Source organism: Podarcis muralis, chromosome 1 (assembly GCF_964188315.1).
Source record: "Podarcis muralis chromosome 1, rPodMur119.hap1.1, whole genome shotgun sequence".
NCBI lineage: Eukaryota > Metazoa > Chordata > Lepidosauria > Squamata > Lacertidae > Podarcis > Podarcis muralis.
In genome coordinates, this window is record NC_135655.1 from 64,114,778 (window position 1) to 64,137,290 (window position 22,513).

The 22,513-nt window shown below is 38.7% G+C and overlaps 1 protein-coding gene across 5 annotated transcripts in view; it reads right to left on the reverse strand.

The window, feature by feature from the left end:
- The window catches only part of IMMP1L (inner mitochondrial membrane peptidase subunit 1), a 32,922-nt gene that overhangs the window by 594 nt on the left and 9,815 nt on the right, over window positions 1-22,513 (reverse strand). For 3 of the 5 annotated variants that reach the window (XM_028729735.2, XM_028729726.2, XM_077929892.1), the window contains exons 2-6: window positions 13,778-13,960; window positions 13,218-13,349; window positions 12,206-12,294; window positions 11,176-11,302; window positions 2,151-2,261 (exon numbers count right to left, since the gene is read on the reverse strand). In XM_028729735.2, coding sequence (XP_028585568.1) covers window positions 2,151-2,261; window positions 11,176-11,302; window positions 12,206-12,294; window positions 13,218-13,322 — 432 coding nt within the window. In that variant the 5' untranslated portion in view covers window positions 13,323-13,349; window positions 13,778-13,960. Of the gene's footprint in view, window positions 1-2,150; window positions 2,262-11,175; window positions 11,303-12,205; window positions 12,295-13,217; window positions 13,350-13,777; window positions 13,961-15,140; window positions 15,299-22,513 lie in introns of all 5 variants that reach the window. The other 2 variants (XM_028729717.2, XM_028729700.2) reach the window with 2 other exon arrangements.

A 22,513-nucleotide genomic window follows, 5' to 3' on the forward strand; every position in this document is an offset into this window, starting at 1 on the left:
AGATGTGATTGGCCTATGTTGCAAGTGATGTGCTTAGGTCAGGCTTCCTCAAACTCAGCCCTCAAGATGTTTTGAGATTACAATTCCCATCATCCTTGACCACTGGTCCTACTAGCTAGGGATCATGGGAGTTGTAGGCCAAAAACATATGTAGGGCCGAGTTTGAGGAAGCCTGGCTTAGGTCATAGGCATTCCTCTGAAAGCCAGGTATTCTACCTACAACAGTTAGTTGAGGTGTGGCTGAGGCAGGAATTAAGTCAAATAGAGGTAACAAGAGATGCTAACTAACAAAATGCAGTTGGAAAGGTTTTGACCTATAAAGCTTTAAACGGCTCAGGACCGCAATACCTCAAGGACCACCTATTTCCATATGAACCTACCCAGACCCTGAGATCACCTTCTGAGGCCCTACTTCATGTGCTGCCTGCACGAGAGGTCTGGAGTGTGGCAACATGAGAATGGGCCTTCTCTGCAATGGCTCCTTGTCTGTGGAATGCTCTCCCCAGGGAAGTTCACCTGGCGCCTTCACTATACACCTTTAGGCGCCAGGCAAAAAGTTCCTCTTTAACCAGGACTTGGGCTGATTCACATCCAATGTCCTTTTAAAATGTGTTGGGAGTTGTTTTTGTTTATATTTTGATTATGTGTTTTGTGTTTTTATATCATGATTTTAGCCTGTGAACTGCCTGAGACCTGTGGGTATAGGGCGGCATACAAATTCTATGCCCAGTACTATGAAGGCCAACCCAGTGCATTTTACTTCCTGAAGCAGAGCACTAAATGGGGCTCCTCCTCTAAATTATTCAAGTTCAAAGTTTTGTTTGGTAGTTAAGGCAAAAAACACCACAAGTGACTCTAGAGTAGAAATAAAATAGCAATATATTTACTAGCTTTTCATGACACCCAAGTCAGGTGCCTACTTTAAATGTAGGGCTAATTCTAAACCTTCCTAACATTTGTCTAATAATAATAATAATAATAATAATAATAATAATAATAATAATAATAATAATAATAATAATAATTTATTTATACCCTGCCCATCTGGCTGGGTTTACCCAGCCACTCTGGGCGGCTTCCAACAAAACACTAAAATACAATAACCTATTAAACATTAAAAGCTTCCCTAAACAGGGCTGCCTTCAGATGTCTTCTAAAAGTTTGGTATTTATGTCTTCTAAAAGTTTGGTAGTTATTTCTCTCTTTATAGGAGGTTTAGAGGATTTCCAGCATAACACCATTTTTTCAAAAGGGGATCTAACACAAATTCAAAACCTATTCACCTAGCTTCTTATCTAGGTAACTGATGGAAAGCGTTTTTAAAGATAGGAGTTATTAAGTAAATAGAAGAACAAACTATGCTTAGAATATTTAGAATATTTCAAGACTGGACAGCATGTAAATATTGATCCAGTAGATAAAAGGTTCTTTTTAAAAAATAATAATCCAGGAACATTAAAGTCTTTCATCTAGGGCTGCTGAGTCAAGTTAGCTAGCAAGAAATTAGAGTGCGGGTCCTCTTATGAATCAATAACTGGGTTAAGAGACGTCAGGAAGAGAGGAATAAATGGAAGATTAAAAGCAGTGGGGTCCATCAAGGATCTGTATTTGGAGTCATGCAAGTGCCTGCTTGTGGAAGTGGAAAGGCATTCCACTTGCACCTGCCACATGCAGTTCTGTAAAGTACCCTAACAACTGGTTCCAATTTTTCGGGAGGATCTGCCACATGGAGAGAGCTTGAACACCCCATTTTGTGCATTGCTTGTTGGGTCCAAGCCAATATTTTGAGGGGCATAGAACATTTCTTATATATTCGATGTGTTTTGAGAAGAGCCTGAGAACAGAAACGTAGCTCCTTTCTAATGTTACATTTCCATATACCACCCATAAAAAGGGGCACAGTGACCTAAAGTAAAACAGATTTTATGTTCACATTGTTGTTACGTGCGTGAGTTTCAGACTCGGTTGGCTAATGCTTTATGCATCTTTAAATGCAGTAGTCATTTGAGGAGACCATGCTCTCCTATAACATTTTAACACCCTGGTCCCTGTGCTTCACTAGATAATGAAAATGTCTCATCGTGGTAGTTCAGGGCCTCAAGACTTATAAAAACTGTCAAATTAACACGTTTTAGATTGCAGGAGTATACCTTCAAGCAAATGCGTCCTTTTATCAACCCATATGGAACAGGACCGTAACACCTGGAATCTGTAGAATTCCTGAGATTATCACCTTCTAACCAAACATGTCCTTTAGGTACCTGAGAAAGATCAAAATTAAATAACAAATATATAGTGGAAAGAAAATACGATTTTTCCCCACCAATACAATCTAATTTTATCCTTCAGCACACAATTGCAATGAATTAATAATGTTACACTTCTTTAAAACAGACATAGATATGAGAGAGAGAACCCCCCCCCCCCCCGAAGTATCTGTTCTTTCACGTGCTCCAAAAACACTAGTTTGTAACACAAAAAAACCTTCCAAATGAAGATGTAAGAGGTTAGGCCAATGTGACAGGGTCATTAATTTAATAGACTTCAAAAGAGGTCATTAGGATGTTGACTGAAAATCTGCCCTGCTGTCGCAGTAACAGCATGAACAGGGCAGCCACACACTCATCAACATCCTGGGGCCAGCACTAAGGCTAGACCTGTTAGTAAGCTTGTGATGAACTAAATGGTAATTGATTGTGACATCAATTACGAATAATCTCATCATTTTATCAGAGAGGGCTTGTCAAAGTTCTAATTAAGATCACAGTTCAGCCTATGTGCAGGCAGGATCCACAACACATAATATTGCAATAATGACCATCACAAACTGGCAAGTCTCTCCTTATAATTTGAAAATTAATGATGGTGACCTTATCATATGACAGAGACCTTTTACTGTCTATATGGACTGTGCATGAGCTATTATATTGCATGCCATAGGTCCAGCTTTAAACTGGCTCTGGGATAACTGAGAAGCAGTAGCACAACTGCATTAGTAACTAGAAAACATTTCAGAATTGTACACATTTATCCAAAACATACAGGACAAAACTCAAAATACACCATGCAAGGATTTTGACATTCATATACTAAAACAGCTAAATATTTTAGTTTGAGAAGCACACTAACGGGTAAGCCCTGCTGAAGACAGTTACTTCTGAGTAAAGAGTCATAGGATTGCACTCTAAATTTATTTAACTGTCACAGCCAACATGTTCCTCACGCTTAGATCCAGCCTTTGGGTTGCTTAAATCTTTTTGAAAAGATAATAAGCTTAATGTTTAATCCATGACTAGCTAACTCTATTCTATCACATTTTTACAGACAGGCAGTAAGAGTGGCCTTATTAACTTCAACACTAACATACCTGGAATTGACAAAGGGCTTGTTCGGACAATATTTGGCCCTGAATTCTATTCAAGCTGGGAGCAGAAGCAAGTTTCAGTCTCATTCTCTCACAACAATGAGAAGATAATGTGTGAACCAGGAAATCTGTTTATTTGAATAGGTTCTGTCTCCTAGACACTGAGTAAGACCCTTGAGGTCAAGCAGGCCCAAAGTCAATGCACTTAAAAACAATTGGTTTTGTGTCACAATTAGGTAAATATTCAACTACGTTTTACACAGAGTAGACTCACAGAAATGAATGGACCTAACTTCATAATGTTCATTAATTCCAATGGGTCTAATGCAGGCATAGGCAAACTCAGCCCTCCAGATGTTTTGGGACTACAACTCCCATCATCCCTAACCACTCGTCCTGTTAGCTAGGGATGATGGGAGTTGTAGTCCCAAAACATCTGGAGGGCCGAGTTTGCCTATGCCTGGTCTAATGAGTAAACCTTAGAATCATAGAATCATAGAGTTGGAATAGACCACAAGGGCCATTGAGTCCAACCCCCTGCCAAGCAGGAAACACCATCAGAGCACTCCTGACATATGGTTGTCAAGTCTCAGCTTAAAGACCTCCAAAGAAGGAGTCTCCACCACACTCCTTGGCAGCAAATTCTAGTCAAACAGCTCTTACTGTCAGGAAGTTCTTCCTAATGTTTAGGTGGAATCTTCTTTCTTGTAGTTTGGATCCATTGCTCCGTATCCGCTTCTCTGGAGCAGCAGAAAACAACCTTTCTCCCTCCTCTATATGACATCCTTTTATATATTTGAACATGGCTATCATATCACCCCTTAACCTCCTCTTCTCCAGGCTAAACATGCCCAGCTCCCTTAGCTGTTCCTCATAAGGCATCGTTTCCAGACCTTTGACCATTTTGGTTGCCCTCCTCTGGACACGTTCCAGTTTGTCAGTGTCCTTCTTGAACTGTGGTGCCCAGAACTGGACACAGTACTCCAGATGAGGTCGGACCAGAGCAGAATACAGTGGCACTATTACTTCCCTTGATCTAGATGCTATACTCCTATTGATGCAGCCCAGAATTGCATTGGCTTTTTTAGCTGCCGCGTCACACTGTTGGCTCATGTCAAGTTTGTGGTCAACCAAGACTCCTAGATCCTTTTCACATGTACTGCCCTCAAGCCAGGTGTCACCCATCTTGTATTTGTGCCTCTCATTTTTTTTGCCCAAGTGCAATACTTTACATTTCTCCCTGTTAAAGTTCATCTTGTTTGTTTTGGCCCAGTTCTCTAATCTGTCAAGGTCGTTTTGAAGTGTGATCCTGTCCTCTGGGGTGTTAGCCACCCCTCCCAGTTTGGTGTCATCTGCAAATTTGATCAGGATGCCCTTGAGTCCATCATCCAAGTCGTTGATAAAGATGTTGAATAAGACCGGGCCCAAGACAGAACCCTGTGGCACCCCACTAGTCACTCTTCTCCAGGATGAAGAGGAACCATTGATGAGCACCCTTTGGGTTCGGTCAGTCAGCCAGTTACAAATCCACTGAGTGGTAGCATAGTCAAGACCGCATTTTACCAGCTTCTTTACAAGAATATCATGGGGCTTAGTTCAATACCATGCTTAATAATGAAGATACAGACAACCACCATCATGGATGCTTTAGATTCCTGCAATTGCAGACTAGATGAGCCTCAAAGTCCCTTCCAGCTCTACAATTCTGTGATTCTATGTCTTGGTCCAGAACAGGGATGGGGAATGTGATGGGTCAACTTCCAAACAGGGTGCATTAAAGTGGTGGCAGAGGCAAAAGTGGGCATGGTGTGACACCTGACTTTGCACAGCATGCTATCCTCCAACCACACAAAAGTCTGCAGCTTCTGCGCACTCCTCCCTCACCTCCATTTCTTCAGTCAGACAAGAGGCATTATCACATTCAAAGACCCATTCCAGCTAGGCAAAAGCATTTGAGGAGACCACAGAGCTAGGCTAAAAAGGGGTGTGGTCTGTGACAGGTGTGGCCAGACAGAAGCCTAGAGGGCTGCCGAACAAACCTTTCTTTGCTTTCTCTGGCAAGGCTGGATTATTAAGCCGCAATACGATTGCCCAAATGTGGCCCCTACTTTTTATATGCGAAGGTCAGGGCAGAGATGAGTGGGTAAAGTATGGCAGCTTGCACAGCCAAGTCATCTAGGAACTGCTACTAAAGAAAGCTCCATTTGTAAGTACAAGATCACATAATCTCTAGATTATGACCACGTAAGAGACACTTTGACCTCTCTAGGGAGAGATGAGAACTATGTGATGGGCACACTTGATAATTTATTAGTAGCCCAGCCATGTAAAGCCACTGGCTATTCTGTGCATCTCTTCTTACATTAACCTAAGAGCAGGGGAGGCTATCCTATGGGCCTTTCAAGTGTCATTGGACTCTCAACTCCTATCAGCCCCAGTCAACATGACCAAAGACCAAGGATGAAGTTATAGTTGTGGCTTAACAACTTCTGGAGGCCGCAGGTTGCCCACTCCTGGAGTACCCTCTCCTGTTTTGCTCCAGTAATGTGAGAAGATCTGTACCATGTGGTGGAAGCCCATGCTGGGACTACTTCCAACTGCCACCCTTCCTGGAAACTGAAGCAAAGCTGGTAAGCAGGTGAGTCAACACATGGGGCAACACATTGCAGAAATTTTCATATCCTAAAGATGACAGACAAGGTCTTACAGCTTAGCTGCCACAGCTTCCTGACCATCTTAGTCACTGAAAACAACTTGCTGCCCTTCCTAGGAAATTTTTAGTGACTACCAATATGTTTTGTGGCTACCAATACACTTAGTGACTATCTTACTGTTTTCTTTTGTTTTAATTTGATACTTTAAATGTTTTGTATTTTGTTGTCTGCTCCTTGGAACAACGCTAGGAAAAAACTAGGCATATATTCTAAATTACTGAATATACCCAAAATTACAAAGCTCCACAAAGAACTATTGCTGATTTATGTCTTATCATTTTAATTTTAAGTGTGAAAATCAAACATTTGCTTTCTAATTGTTATTTCTTTCAAAAAATGTTCACCGCTCTTTCCTCTTCAAAGGGTGGCCCAGCGCATTTTAACACCGCGAAGGATGCAGGGCCTCCACCACCAAGGATATCAGAGCTCTGAGTTTAAAAAGAATCTTATTTTGTTTCTCTGTTACCTTACATTTCAGCGGCTTCCTTCAATGACAAAAGCTAGACATGCTGTTGGACAAAAGAATGAAAGCCAAAAAGTTCTCATCTCTTCCTAGGGAGGTCGAAGTGGTACAAGGAACAAATGTAATTGCTTCATTGCCTGTGGGTATTCATCTGACAAAAGAAGCTTTTGTGAATAAACCACAGGTGTTACCTTTCTTGATTAAAGTGAAACACGATAAAAGAGTCTGCCATATCAAATAACAAATTTACTGGCTACTAATGAAATTTATATATTTGATTAGTTAAATTGCACATAATTAAGATATATACAAACTAAAGTAATAATTAAAAAAAAACCCTCAAAAGTAATAGATTTTCCTGTATGTTTCAGGTCACATGGAATACAGATTATTTTATTTTACTCTTTAAATGGTCCCAGAACTTCTACATGACATTTGCTCTGGAGATGCACGCAAGTTTAGCAAACCACCACCATGTCGCTTTTATTACATCAGTTTGTCTTTACACTTGTCTGTAAAAGAATCAAATTGGTAGCATTAAGAGGCATTATGTTGTGACGTATGTAGTAAATGTATGTTTTCAATACGTAGTGCGTGTGTGTACAGTGAGCTTTAGGGTGCACTTACCTAGGAATAAGCCACATGACTTCAGGGGGACTTAGATGCTAATGGCTCAAGCTTATCAAAAGTTCTGCTCACTGATCACAAAACCTATTCCCTGAATTGTCATCTTTAATCCTCTATGTAGTATGATTTTAAATAAATCATTTACTCTTTTATTACTCTTGGTATATTATAATCATTTTGGAGGGTGTTTATCATGCAGTGTGTGTTTAATTAGAAAGAGCCGATTAAGGAAGTATATGAATGTGCTAGTGAACTCAGTTGGCACAACTAAGCTAACAAAATCCTAAAAGTGGAATATCTAGTTTTCTTCCATCCACTGTGTTCAAAATTGCAGCTAAAATTTAGAGTGCAGGTGGGAACCAAGTTCATGCTTGTATTTTAAAAAATCTTTTCCTTTTCCATATTCCCCACCTGGCCTTGTTTTTTTTTTAGCTCTGCATAGTTATGAACGAGGATTCTGATTTTAATGGAAACATTAATGTCATTAACAGCATAAAAAAGGGACTAAGCACCCCTTTATAAGAGAATGACGTATGCACAACAACATAATAAAAGACATTAATAATGTTACAGAAAACTTGTAGATGATCTGGGAAAGAAAAATATTTGGAGTCTTTGAACCTGGGTGAAGTACTTTTACTATGTAAATGAAAGAGAAAAGGAATTGCCACCATATTGAAGCAACCAATCAATTCCCCCTGAATGGATAAGAAAGCCAAACCATTCAAATTTGGCATAGGCATGCTTGGAAATAAGGCTATTCTTTTAGGGTGTACATGTTGCCAGCTGTAATCAGAAAGCATTTTCCAAAAAGAAATCAAATAACGCAAGCCAATTTGGATAGACAAATTGGATGGAGGGGGAGAGCAATTTTGTGAGGACAGATTACAAACACAAGAACTTAAAATATTGCAGCAAAACTCAGTGCAATTTCACCTTTTAGATACATGGAGATACCACCACCCCACTGAAAAGGATTGTAAGGTAAAGGTAAAGGTACCCCTGCCCGTACGGGCCAGTCTTGCCAGACTCTGGGGTTGTGCGCCCATCTCACTTAAGAGGCCAGGGGCCAGCGCTGTCCACAGACACTTCCGGGTCACGTGGCCAGCGTGACATCGCTGCTCTGGTGAGCCAGAGCCGCACACGGAACGCCGTTTACCTTCCCGCCATTAAGCGGTCCCTATTTATCTACTTGCACCCGAAGGTGCTTTCGAACTGCTAGGTTGGCAGGAACTGCTAGGTTGGCAGGAAAGGATTGTACTTTTGTACAATTCTAAGTAACTCAATCATGCATTGAATGAGTTGTTTGCGGGCTTCCTACAGGTATAGGTATAGTCTGATCCAGCAGGGCTCTTCTTATTTTCTTATGTATTAGGAAATGTATGACTTGAAAGAAAATTGATTTTAAAATAACAATAATTGCCTGGTAAAAAGTTATAGGCAGGCTGAAGGGGAGACCTGTAGAAGTGGTGCTCCCTTGTCTCAATATCTACAAGGTAAACATACAATTAACAAATGGCTTATGAAAATGCATATTCTTTTGATTTTGCAGTAATCTTTCCTGACAAGAACCACCTCCATGCCCAAAACAGCAGCCCTGTTTCTCACTTCAGAATCTTCACAGACCTCCTAAGAATACTGCTTCCAGAGAAACTCCTATTGAATAAGGAGGTATCTACTGTACTGTACATGTTGAATATTAAAGCCTAGGAGCCCACAATGGTGAATGTAACAAAGAGCTGAATAAAACCTGTTCTCAGATTTGCAGATATTAAGACACTCAATCTTCAGCCTGTGTTAGTTTTAGAGATAGCCACAGGATGAACAGGGCAGGTCATCTCCTCAGTGAACTTCACTTTAGCACAAAGTAAACATTTTTCTCCACATCAGCTGTTGTCAGGGCATTAGCAGTGTGTGGTAATTGATTATCAGTAGAGTGTTGCTGAGAAATGGAGTTGTATCTCAGCTTTTTATCACTACGACTTGCAAAAAGCAGGTTCCTTATTTACAGGTCCTATCTGTATTAAGTGACATTACTAGACCCTTCTTCTGTTGAAGTGACACAAGGGCTGACCATATCAGTGCCTTGCGATATATAACCTAGTTTATTACAATTTTCATGCTTGCCTCTTCAGTTTGTAAATAGCAACAGCACCAACTGAACATATGGTAAATAGAATGTAACACAGGCACATTTTTAAATCACACCCAAATGCAACAATATTCATTATTTGATATATATAGTTCTAAATTTGAACTGCGATAAATGCATGTAATACAATTATGAAAAAACCCCAAGTTTTGTTGTCAATACATTTTCTAAAGAAACCCTAATTCTGATGTTAATTGAAGTGAATAACTGAAACACATTTTGTTTTAGAATGCTGTTACAAATCATTAAACTGTAAAGGGCTTTACAAGTATATAGGGTTATATAGTTTATATCAAGCACTTCTCTAACTCTGTGTTACACAGCATACATTGTCAAACAACATACAACAAAGAACACAGCAAATTGGCCACAATACACAGGTTGAGGGAGGGCATCCTTTTTTAAAAAAAAACAAACTTTAAAAGCCCCTCTTGCACAAAACCCCCTGCGTTTATCTGTCAAATTTGGCAGGCTTCTGCCAACATATGAAAGTTTTATGTGGCTGTTGATGTTCTTATTCTAGTCAATGGAAAAGACATTGGAGACTTCAGAAAATGTGTGAGGCTTTGCCTTAGTTCCAAGGTGAAATGTGATGTCACAGCTGTTCTAGGTCCCTCACCTTTCCTAGTATTTTCAAATTTCAAGGTGTTCCATTCCATTTAAGTGCAAGAAACATTTAAAGTCATGCTTTATTTCAAATCCCCCAGTCCTATCTTAACACAAAGCTGCTCGTGCAGCTGTATAATGTTGGCATGGTGACATATTTCCTAAGCCAAAACCAGATAAAGTTTATATTCATTGCATTTTCAGAAAGGAGCTTCAGTTTCCATTTGTCTTTCCTCAATTGTTTCATCAGAATTCACGAACAAGCATGAGCACATAATGCTTTAAAATGGAATTCACTGGAATCACTGTATTTTTGTCAGTAAATTAAATAGGAAAAGAATTAATACAATATTGGTGTTAATCCTGTATACATTGTGAGTTTTAGTGACTGAATGATACAGCAGTGTTAACCCTGCCACATTAACACTGCACATCTTATCCTGTCTAATCCTGTAATGAATTTGAGAGTAATAGTGATACTCCTCCATTTCTTAGGGCCTTGCATGTTTATCTCCATAACAAAGGGGTGTCATGTCAAACACGACATTATTCTTTTCACTCCAGGGATCAAGCAAGATAAAGTAGATTATGAGAGCAGAACTTATTCAATCTGAATTTTTAAAATGGATTCCACAGGAAAGGACTTGCTATATAAATTCATGTAGTAAAATTTTTAATATAGCCAAAACTGAAAACCATTTAAATAGAAACCATGGTTACCACGTACTCAAAAATGGCACCTATTTGCCACGCTGAACTAGAATTTTATTTATATATGGGATATATAACAGGATTTTTGCTCCATTCATTCTGAGGTTACAATAAATTCAGGTGCTAAAAAGTTGACCTAACATAGGTCAATCCCCAAAAGTTGTTGCCTACTTTACAACTGCCTGAAGGGTCATGCTTAAGAATAGATCTTGGGCTCAACCCAGAAATATCCGGTCAGTCTTTGGGAAATGTGGACATGCTTAACTTTGACACGTTTTGGTTCATCAACAGAGGTGCCTTCTTTTAACTTGTCCCATGGAACTTCAAGGAATGTGTGAATGTGTGGTGGGCTGGTGTGGGGAAAACGGACTGCGAAATTCCCTTTCAGCGAATGACACTGTACAAGTGCTGAAGTGGAAACAACCCACTACAACTGAACGTTTACCGCCTGAAATGCTGAATTCAATTTAAAGCCATGCAAACAAAAAGCCATGCTTTACAAGTGTCCTCAAAAAGAATGATAGGTAATGCTACTTACGTAACTGTGGGTCTTAAGAAAATCTGAAGGGCTGCTTGTACAGACTTTATCTCCTTCCAAACCAATTACTCTTTTACATATGTTAGATTTGGGGTCACTTGGGTTTTTCGCAATGATGATATCACCTCTGAGGAAAAAGGTTGTGAGGAAATGTCAGGATCCAGAAAGATGTCGATGATGTACACATTTTAAATTGGTGCTGGCCAACTGTTTGGGACACTGTGCCAAATGTCAAGTCTGAATTATTAGGGAATGCCATTCTAGTGCAGGCTCCATCCTGCCCCTACACTTTGAGGTGGTATTGCCTTCTATCTACCAATTCAGGGAGCAGTGCAATGTTGGAGAATCATTGCCCCGCTTATTATGTCATACATAACCAATCCTGTAGCCTCTCCTGTGTGTGACCAGCATCAAGTGCTACAAACTATGGCTCCTTGTGACAACGCAACACCCATAACACAGGCTGGCCTCCCATTTTCTAAAGCATTCAGCAAACTGGTTAACAATATGCTTTCCTACTCCCTTGCACCACAACCTATTTTCAAATTGTTATCCAGCAGCAATTAAGTGTTAGATTGCAAATATAGGGATTAATGCATAGGGCCTGGCCCTTTATATGACCGTTGAGCACTGTGTACACATCCACAGCTCTATAAACTACTAATAAAGCAGCATTTGGATAACATAATAAATGGCATTTATGGCATTTCTGGAGAGAATTGCTCTGTGAATTTGCTTCCTGGAGATATACTCTAGTTGTCCATTACAATATAGGGCAAGATAAGCTAAAAATAAGCAATCCTAAAGTAGGGTGGCTATAAAGAAAACCTGTGAGGATAATCCACAATGAATTCTCAGTCTTTGAATTAATGCGAAAATATGCCAAATCAATTTAAAATAGGTAACTTATGAGTTTATGAAAAATGTTAACAAAATTAACAATAAAAGCAGCAGTATGATTATAAAGATAAGCATAATCAGAAAGCAAGTATCTGTACAACCAGAACTATGGAAAATTGGAGCAACATACTTCTGAATGTTATAAAACTGGAGGCTAAGGTTCTCAGAAAACACAATATCAGAATTTTGAATGGTAGGCTCCATTGAAGGTCCTGAACACTAAAAACAAAAATAAAGAGGACAATTACTATTTGAGAAGTATGTTATCACATGTAGTATTTTAAATTAATGAATTACAGCATCTTTAGGCCAATCTGGTAAATATAAAACAGCTCAGCTTTCACCAACCTGGTGCCCCTCAGATATTTGGACTACAGCTTCCTAGAAGTCCCAGCCTGGATGGCCGTACAGATGTGAGTTGTACTCCAAATATCTGGAGTGCACCAGGCTGATTTTCATATGTAAACCTGTCCCCTTGATTTCTATAAGTTTGATGTCTCTCTCTATAGATTCTGGTTCCACTGGGCCCTGAATTCTCACCTGAGATGTCAGTGAAGTTTAGTATTAGTTTTGGGAGATCAAAGAGGCAAGAATTACAAACCTACACATTCTTCTCTGGCTCAGATTAAATAATGAGCCAGAGAATAATTCCTGAGTTACGTTCTCTTGCTTACTCAGCCCTAAACCTATGAAAATAGCCATGTACCAATAGTTTCTGGGGGCTGAAGTTAAATACAGGAGCATCATTTATTTTCGTTACTTATTTTTAGCCAACTCTTCATTCAAACAATCCTAGTGTGGGGTACTACAAGTAAACAGTACATGAAATAACTAGGCAAAAGCAATTCTATAAATCCAGTCAACAAATTCTGTGAGCACAACTGCCTAACTCCATAGCTAAAACTAATCTAAAACCTGGGGAAATAAAAGAAGGTGTTAATAGGTGGTGAAAACCCACCAGGGTCAGAATCATGAGCTCCCTGCTCAGTTTAAAGAAATCTTTAAAGGTTCAAGTTATAAAGTCTAGATGAGTATACTTCAAATACTTCTTTATTAAAACAGAAGGCTGGAGTGTGAAAGCTAAGAAACTGAAAATTGACGTGGTAATTTTATTGTTTATTTGATAGCCTTTGTTAACTCACCACAACAATTCCTCCAATGTATTCAAAGGCACAATGTGCTATGCACCCATACTGAATAGTATATCCAAGAAGTCGAAGAGTCTTTCTAATGACATCTTGCAACATAGCAGTTTTATGGTTGTGCAGCTGGTCCTAGTTTAAGAGATCGGAAACACACCAAATAGGAATTCTCAACATAGTACAAACATTCAACAGTATTTATAAAATACACTAACTTAAGATGCTACATTTCAAAAACCAGGATTCAAATTAATTTTCAGGGAGATTAATTTGGTCAAAAGTTCAAGAAGAATTTTAATGTGGGTTATGTGGAGCTGAAAAAAATCACAGAAGCAACTTGTCCTCATTGCTTAAAAGCACTATCCATCCAGCAAGACATTCCAAATGTAAACTACCACTTAGGCTTTCTTCTTAATCTCTCATTTTATTCATTGCATATTTCACATAATTAAAGAATTACAAAACATTGATACAAAACAAGTAACACAAACAATGAGGATAAGAGATTAAAATAACTAATTAACATGATTTAATTCAAGTTTTAGATAATAAAGATTTACTTTGCAGTTTTCTGGTAGCTGGTACTGGTAGACTGTGAACTGATGAATTTTGGCTATAACGTCATTCCAGAATTGTTTGTTTAGGCAAGTCCAGACAATGTTGTATGTAGTCTGCTTTTGGAGCCCAGCATCTCCAACATAAATCAGAACTATCAGAGTAAATTCCGTATGGTAAATTTCAACCTGTATGGAGTAAAATGTGATTTGGTAAGTATTTTTTTTAGACCCTTTAAATGTCTTTATTAAGCATGTTTGTTACCATTCCTTCACAAAAAGTCCCATGGTGGATTACTTCACAATAAAACAGTAAAATACAATATACAGACAGTTAAACGTGCGATCAGTGAATAATATCATCTGAAGGAATGTTGTTAAATATGACCACTCTTGTTCTGAACTGAAAAATTAAAATCATCATTACATTTCTTCTTGAAAGAGATTTGGGCTATTTGTATTTGGGTAATAAATGATATATCTTACTAATCGGTTTCTGGGTGTTGAGATTTGTTATACAAGAATCAAACGCTTAAACATTATAAGGATGGCTGAATTTAGCATGTTACAATATATCTGACTTGAAAATATATTAAAAAAACCAACATACTGAGTGTAAACCTTTCATGAGAGGGTTAATTGTTCATACAGAATTATATGGTCATTGATCATCCATCTGTAAATTGTTATGATATTAGCTCCCCCATATATCCTTAAGTTTCATTCATTATGAAAGATGGGTGTCAAATGTGCACTCAATCTGGTACCATCCCAATATGGTATCCACCAGACCCAGTCTAGATACAGTGGTACCTTGGCTTACGAACTTTAACGGTTCCAGAAGTCCATTCTTAAACCAAAGCGTTCTTAAACCAAGGCGTGCTTTCCCATAGCAGCGGGGGACTCAATTTACAAGTGGAACACACTCAACAGAAAGCGGAACATGTTCTGCTTCCAAGGCAAAATTCACAAACCAAAACACCTGCTTCCAGGTTTGCAGCGTTCTTAATCCAAGTTGATCATAAACTAAGCTGTTCTTAAACCAAAGTACCACAGAGGTGGTTCTGATGGGACAGAATCACAACACTAGCTTTCTGGCAGGTGTGCTGCCACTGCTGACCTGGAAGTAGAGGGCGAGGCGAAGGGAAGATCAGTGTAGTGCAAGTGCAACAAGAGGAGTATTAGTTTTACCCAACTACTTCACCTGCACCACACATCACACCTCGCTCTTTCCCTCTTGGTAAGAGGCAGTGACACACCTGCCAGGAAGCTAGCATTGCAGCTCCACCCCACAAGGCAAGCTGCTTCTGTTATTATTTTGGATAATAGGCAATATAATAGATGAAACATGAAGAGAAATACACATTACCCATTTCTTATAGAATATGTTTCCCTAACCCTACTGGAAGTTCTCACATCGCACTGTGGAATAGCTTTTGCCTCCTTTGTAGCCTCATCACATTGCTGGCTCACAGTCACATTAAGACTTATCAAGATTCTCTTGTGTTATTTCCATTTAATGCATTCCTATGAGAAAACAAAGTGCTTATTTCTGGGTGTCAAATGCATCAATTGAATATAGAAGAAACTTCTAAAACTTTTATATGGAAATTAGATGACAACTGAAGCAAAACACATTAACACAATAACAGAAGCACAGCTGTCAAGAGAAAAACATTAATTAGCTCTCTACCTATCCAGTATCCCTATATCCACTTGTGGAGATCTTTAAAATTTTAGAGGAAAGACAGAAAAAGCTTAAATGACTGTGCAGCTAATTCCAGTGTTGGGATAGGAAAATTACTTTCATATTTACCGTAAACCCAAAAATTCAACTATAATGAGAAACAGAAGCCTATAGAGATGGTGGTTTTATTGTGGTTGTCTTTTCTTTAGTCAAAACTGACTTCTTGGCTGTTGTTGTTTTTAATTGTTTTTCATACTTGTCTGCTTTCCAAGCTGTGATCCTCCATGGGCTGAAATCTCTAGAATACTGTACCTAAGTATATCAAGGATTTAGCAGTCTTACTATAAGCTACTAATGCACTATTCAACAGTAACAGTCACAGAGAAACTATTTCAGTAACATGCTGGAATTGCTAACCCACTATTCACAAAGTTGATATGTAAGGTATACCATTGGCAAAACCTTAAAATAAATTATCTTCCTTTTTGATGTATGCAGCGCCAGGAATATGGGCAAAAGGGCACACGTAAATTGAAACGGGAACAGCTGTATTCAGAACTAATTATGCTTTCAATCATAGTTTACTCAGAAGCCACAGAAAAAGTGTTGCACTTTAATCAACCCAGGAAATTATAAGACTATGGGTAAAACCTTGATGTCAGAGGGCAAAATGCTGTGAGTTTAAAACATTTTTTGTAGGTAGTAAAAGAAAGATTGAGTGTCAGCAGATCACTCAGTATCATAGGACAGGTGGGAATTAATGACCACAAAGTATCTAGCAGGAGCTACAGTAACAAAGTCTCTCCTGCAATAATTGCTAGAATGGCCTCCTCGGTTAAAGAGCAATTTGAGCCTGAAAGAAATTGCTTGGTTGTCTAGTTCAAACACAAGATGACTATAACAAAAGAAAGAAAGGCCCAGACACCTGCGGAGAGCATGAGAAAACATAGACATAAGAATGTTAGGTGGTAAGCACTACATAAAATAAATATTTCATATGAAAACTTTTGGAAACCAACACTCAAGATGTCAAGAACATGTGTAATGCAAGGAAAATGTTGAAGTTAAAGCTCTGGCACAGATCTCATGAGGGCTCTTTGTCCAATTTTCTACTCATATATATATGGGCCATTTCTTGTGAAATGATTTCATTTCATATTAAATTAGTCTGAGTGTTATAGTGCTTATTACACCAGGCTTAATACAGAAACTGAGTCCTCCTCCTAAGGATGTCATTAAAGCATACAGTATGCTCTAAATATACAAAGCAGGCAGACTGCCTACTGTTCCATTCACAAAGTGTTAGGTTTTGACCATACCATGCTTTTAATAGCAGAAGAGAGAGTGCTTCAACATAATGGAGAGGTCGGGTAACTTTCCAAAGCCCTCCAAATACAAAAAGGGAGAGGTTTCCTATAGCTTTCCAAGAATGTGCTGAGCAATGGAAGGAAAGAGGGGGAGAGAGAGATGAAGAGAAATCGTCATGTCAAAATTTATCAGGTGGAATGGGACAGTACCAAAAGGAGAAGGGGAAATGGATACAGTACCCGGATATAGAGGTCCTACACTGACCCATGAGAGTACAGGTGGGGACCATTTTGTGCAAGGGTTCCGTTCCTGACCCCTGTGCGCATCGGCAAAGCACACATGAGCCAAACCCAACTCACCCAGCCCCTCCAGCCCCGTTTTCAGGCCACTTCCGGGTCAGCAGCGACAAACACGTGCTTGGACATGCTGATTAGTTACACTGTTAAGTCAAGTGCTTCCGGCCACTAGAATCTATTTTGGGGGGATGAGCTGTGATACACACTAATAGATGGAAGTCAGCTATGCAGAATATATATATATATATATATATATATTTTCTGGGAGGCACAACTTTGTATTGTTTCAACAGACCTTTTAACTGAAGCTCCTGAGACTACAAAGAGTTTCTGGTCTTCGAACAAAGTGGTTATCCAGCATAATGAAGCACTGTGCTTTAGTTACAGTACTTGTAAATTTACATTAGAAGGCGTATATTAGTGGCATTTCCCTGAAAAAATATTCTTCACACATTTCCTAAACGGTACTGCCTTAATTATAAAGAGATTAATGTAATACTTCAAGATGTTTAACCATTTGTCACACTATACAGGTAAATACAGCAAGTATAGACACCTATGCAACAAGAGTACTATTTGAACTACATACCACCAACTTTCATATACCTACAACCATGGGCATAAACATTCCTTCAGCCAAAATCTGTGTGGTACACTGTGGAGAGAAGTTCACAAAACTGCGTAACCTTGTGCTAGGCTGTAAAACAGTTCAAAAGGTACGGTATATCACCTCTGTGCTCCCTTGAAAAAAACAGTTTGTGTGGTTCCCTAGATCATGCCTATGCAGCATGGTAATTTGTGTGTGTGCAGATTTCTTTTCAAGTGTGGGCCTTTGTGGAGTGCAGCCTTAATTGCTTATGGCTAATTCATGACACTGATATGTACTATGTGATAACTCACTGTCAAGGCTTCATTCAAGAAATATAAACTGATGTGGGAAGACACTTATTCAGATTTGTGGTATAAAATACACATTTTACCTGATACTTTTCATCCAGTCCAAAGTCAAATCTGAAATATAAATACAAGAATCTTTGCATTTTTCATTACCCGATTCCACCCCCACCCCTTGTTTATAAAATTAATCACAGCTAGCAGGGTAGAAATCGCTGTGAGCTTCATGAATGACATCCAAGAGATGGGAAAGGATTAGTTCACAGTTGCTGCCAGTTATAGCGCCAGGTGGCTTTTTCTGCAGCGAAGGTGTTAGCGATAATCCCATTACGCTGGTACTAAATCTTGCAGACATCAAAATTATCACCAAGGTTCCTTTTCATCCCATCCTTTCCAAATGACTGGAAGTCGCTTCACCTGAAAGAAGTCAAATCCACATGCAGCTGCTGTTTTAGCAGCCAGCAGACTCCCCGAGAATGCCAATCGTGATCCAATTTCGCTGTGCTGGTGGCCCCTATTCCCTGTCCAATAATACATCTGTTAAAAAATCCTACAGCTACAAATCAAGTTTAATCCTACCAGGGACCTCATGTTGGTCTTGTCTTCCAAAAAGGCAGCAGGTTCTGCTGTCTATCTCTGCTAGTGTCTGGGGAATACCCTTTAAATCTCAGTCCTACTTAGAAGAATAAGCTAAGGATCACAAAACATGACCTTAAAAACCCCGATATGACTATATTCTGACCCAGAGGCATTCATTCTAGGTGAAGATTAGAACTTTGCATAATAAGATTACACAGCAAGTGAATGATATCAAGGGACTATCCATATGCAGCCGCCTGGTTTTCTATAGAGAGCCTGTGCTCTGCAATATGCAGTGTAGACGAAACAGAGCTTTGCCTTTCTAGATGAAGTAAAATAGATTCACATAAATTAGTTGGCCATTTCCAGATTCCTAAATCCCCTATTACATCTTTTATTGACAGCTCCTGTGAGGATAGCACAATCATTATTTCTTTTTTGCTGTTGGCTTCTGAAACAATGGAGCTCTCTAAGTGAAATGTACATGGACTGTGTGTGGAAATTAACATCTTGTTTGCTGTAATCTTGGATTACAATTGACATTGTGCATAATAAAAGCAGGAAACATGGATAGAATTATCCTCTTCCTGAAACCAAAGGCTTTCTCAAATTCATGAAATAAATAGTGTAAGATAAGAATTTTTTAAATGTCGTTGCCATTCATATATAATCGTTAAACCAATTAAATACACAACTAAGTAAGCAAATATATTTTTAAATTTAATATACACTCAAATCCTCCCTGTTAATTAATCATGGTTGCTGTGGACAGATAAATTTATCAGTAAGCTTACTGATTATGAACATTTTTGTTTCTGTGCTGTCTTACTTAGAGTACCAGATTATAACTACTTTCTTCTTAATAAATTCCAACTGAAATCAATGAAACGTACATATACGTACATGTGCTTATTGCACCTTGACGTTTATGTGAGTTGTAGAATTTTGAGATATATCAATCCATCTTTTTTCTGGAAAAATAAAGAAGTCAATACTTTATTGATTTTAACTCATTATTAGAAAAACAAGCTCCATGCACATACAAAATGGAAGGCGCCAAATGTTTTTATCATCTGTGTCACCAGTTTCACATTTTAAGATTAATACTTGAAATGTAAAGATACATTTATACATGTTCTGCATGGTAAGATATCAGCCATAAACAGGCTAAATACATATTGCAAGATTGCAAATAATTAAACAAGGTTGTGCAATCCCACACCACAGCAAAATTTGAAGACGTGTAAGAACCATCTGAGTTGCCATATGTCCATATTGTACTGGAAGAAGCAGAAAGTCAAGCCTTCCTTAAAATGTAAGTAAAGAAGAGGTCTGAAATGTAAGTAGCCTTCAGAACCATTCACCAGTTTGCTGAAGAAAGGGATTTCCTGCTACGTGTTTGTTTCAAAATTCTTCCTCAATCCGCTTTCCAAAATCTTTATTCATGAAACAGCTTCTGTATTGCTGGTATCATGACATACACCTGTAACTAATGGCTATCAATATGTGAGAATTATTTACCGCTTCTCTGGAAATTAGTAGTCCTAAAGTTGTCTGAGCGCACGGAGTACAGGTGCTAGACATGGTGTCATTTTGCATGCAAGGGTCATTTTCGTAGGGGCAGTCAACACAGATACGTGTTTTCTTTTGGTGTTGAGCTGAAAGTTTTTGGTCATCAGCTTTTGCCTTGAAAGTAAGAGGCTAGGTTCATAAGGGCTTTTGGAATTTGAGGAGGGGGTACCTAAGGTTTTTGAGTGGTGGGAGTTACCAGTTGGTGGGTACTTAAGTTCTAATAAGTCCTTTCCTCTCCCATTTTTACTGCTGCAAAAGCTCACTGTGGCAGCCACTTTCCATCTGCCACCCTTCAAATGTGGAAAGAAGCTACATGATGATGTAACCTCATTAGAAGGGTTATGGCAGGGGAACAACCACTTCCATTAGGGACTGCCCCCACAACGTCCACTGGAATCACAGTGCATCAAGACATAGCATTGTTCTGGGACATTCTGCAGGGAGGGAGAATGGCTGCTCATAGGCAGCTGCCACAAAGATCTCTGCTGAAAAGGTCTTTTTACAACTTCAGGACCCAGTACCCACTCCTAGCCTAAAACTCACTCCCCTCCCCCAGCCCTGATTTTCAAAAAAACTTCAAAAGGAAAGTGAACCCATCAGGGATATCCAACCCATTCCAGGGTGTGCTTTGCGCCCAGGAGATCCAATTCACACAGAAAGTTTCTGCATGAGGATGAGGGCTTCCCCAATGGCTTAAATGTCAGGATCATCTCTGCACATGTATGCTTGTTAGATGTGTAGAGTTTATTGTCATTTAAGTCAATAGGAAACTGGTATTACCGTATTTTTCACTCTATAAGATGCACCAGACCATAAGATGCACCTAGTTTTTGGAGGAGGAAAACAAGGGGGGAAAAATTCTGAATCTCAGAAGTGAGAACAAGAGGGATCGCTGCGCAGCGAAAGCAGCGATCCCTCTTGCTGTTCTGGCTTATGTGATAGCTGTACAGCTTCATTCGCTCCATAAGACGCACACACATTTCCCCTTACTTTTTAGGAGGGAAAAAGTGAGTCTTATAGAGCAAAAAATACGGTATATGTACTGCCCGTATGAAGGATGGGTAGAAATTATTGAAAGTTGTAAATAATAGGCAGAGAATTTGCCCAAACTATTATATTTTGTATACATCTTATGACACTACATAATTTTTCTACATAAATTCTCAACACATATTTCTCCAACCATCTTTAAATATCTAACACCCATGTCTATGTATACACTTTTGGATGAAAGCCCCATTGCTTTCTATGGACCTAGCTACTTAGACAAAAACTGGGATGCATATGACCAGAGTAATAGTGTATGGAACCACATTAGATAATTAACACTCCATTAATACTCATTTGAGGCTGTTGCATTTATGTGACAAATAATAGAAATCAATATTTAATCACATGGCTATATTTTCCTCTATTTTTGGATAAGCAATACAAATACACAGTTTCTAAACATGAATAGATGAGTGCAATGATATTCAGTCTAAGTTAATCCCCAGACATCTAAATCCATGAATAAAAAATCATCAGGTTTAAATACACTGAGCCTATTAAGCAAGAACAAAAGCATATGCACAAAAGAGCTTTTAATATATTTCAAAGCCCACAAGAGCCATGGTCTCATTAAAATTATAAATTACTCAAACATGGAATGAAGATTCAAACTGCAGTGCAGCTAAGCAGATTACAGAAAACCTCGCGTTCCATATGATAACACACCATGGCCCTCCCAGATGGGGGCCTGGAACAAAAAAGGCCATCACTGCAGCTAGGGAAAACCACCTTGTGATCTCTGGTTTCTGTTCAGCAGATGACAGCCAAATAATATGTTGATTATTCTGTTTGTGCTGCTAAGCTTGTAAGATGGCATAAAAGCGATATGATCTATTGTGAACTCAATGCTAATGTGTTGCTCTACTCATAAATGATATACTGAATGTATTTGGAAACAATCTTTTATCTTTTAGGCCACTTTTTAAATGCATGAAATAAAATAAAAGGCAGCACCAAACATTATTAAATATGATGTTTTTAAGTAAAAGAGAAGGGGGAAACCTGGCATAGCAAAGACAAGCAAGCCTCAGTTATCGCTTTGTGAAGTCAGAGGTCATATTTCTATTGTATTTAATGGGGTTTGGATCAAGCCTTTCACAAGTACAGCCAACTTTTTCTACATCAGTATCATGTTAAAAAATTGAAGGCCTGAACTTAAAAGCAACAATACAGCTTTAACTTTGAATGGTCATATAAGTGTGTATATATATGCATATTTAAAATTTTACAAAAGGAAAAAAAGTTTTGAGTCTCTGCCATGCCATTTCGTTTATAGCAGTACCTGTTGATATGACTACATACTATCTTTATATCATATAATTTATGTTTCCTTGTACAGAAGTACTGACAGCCTTC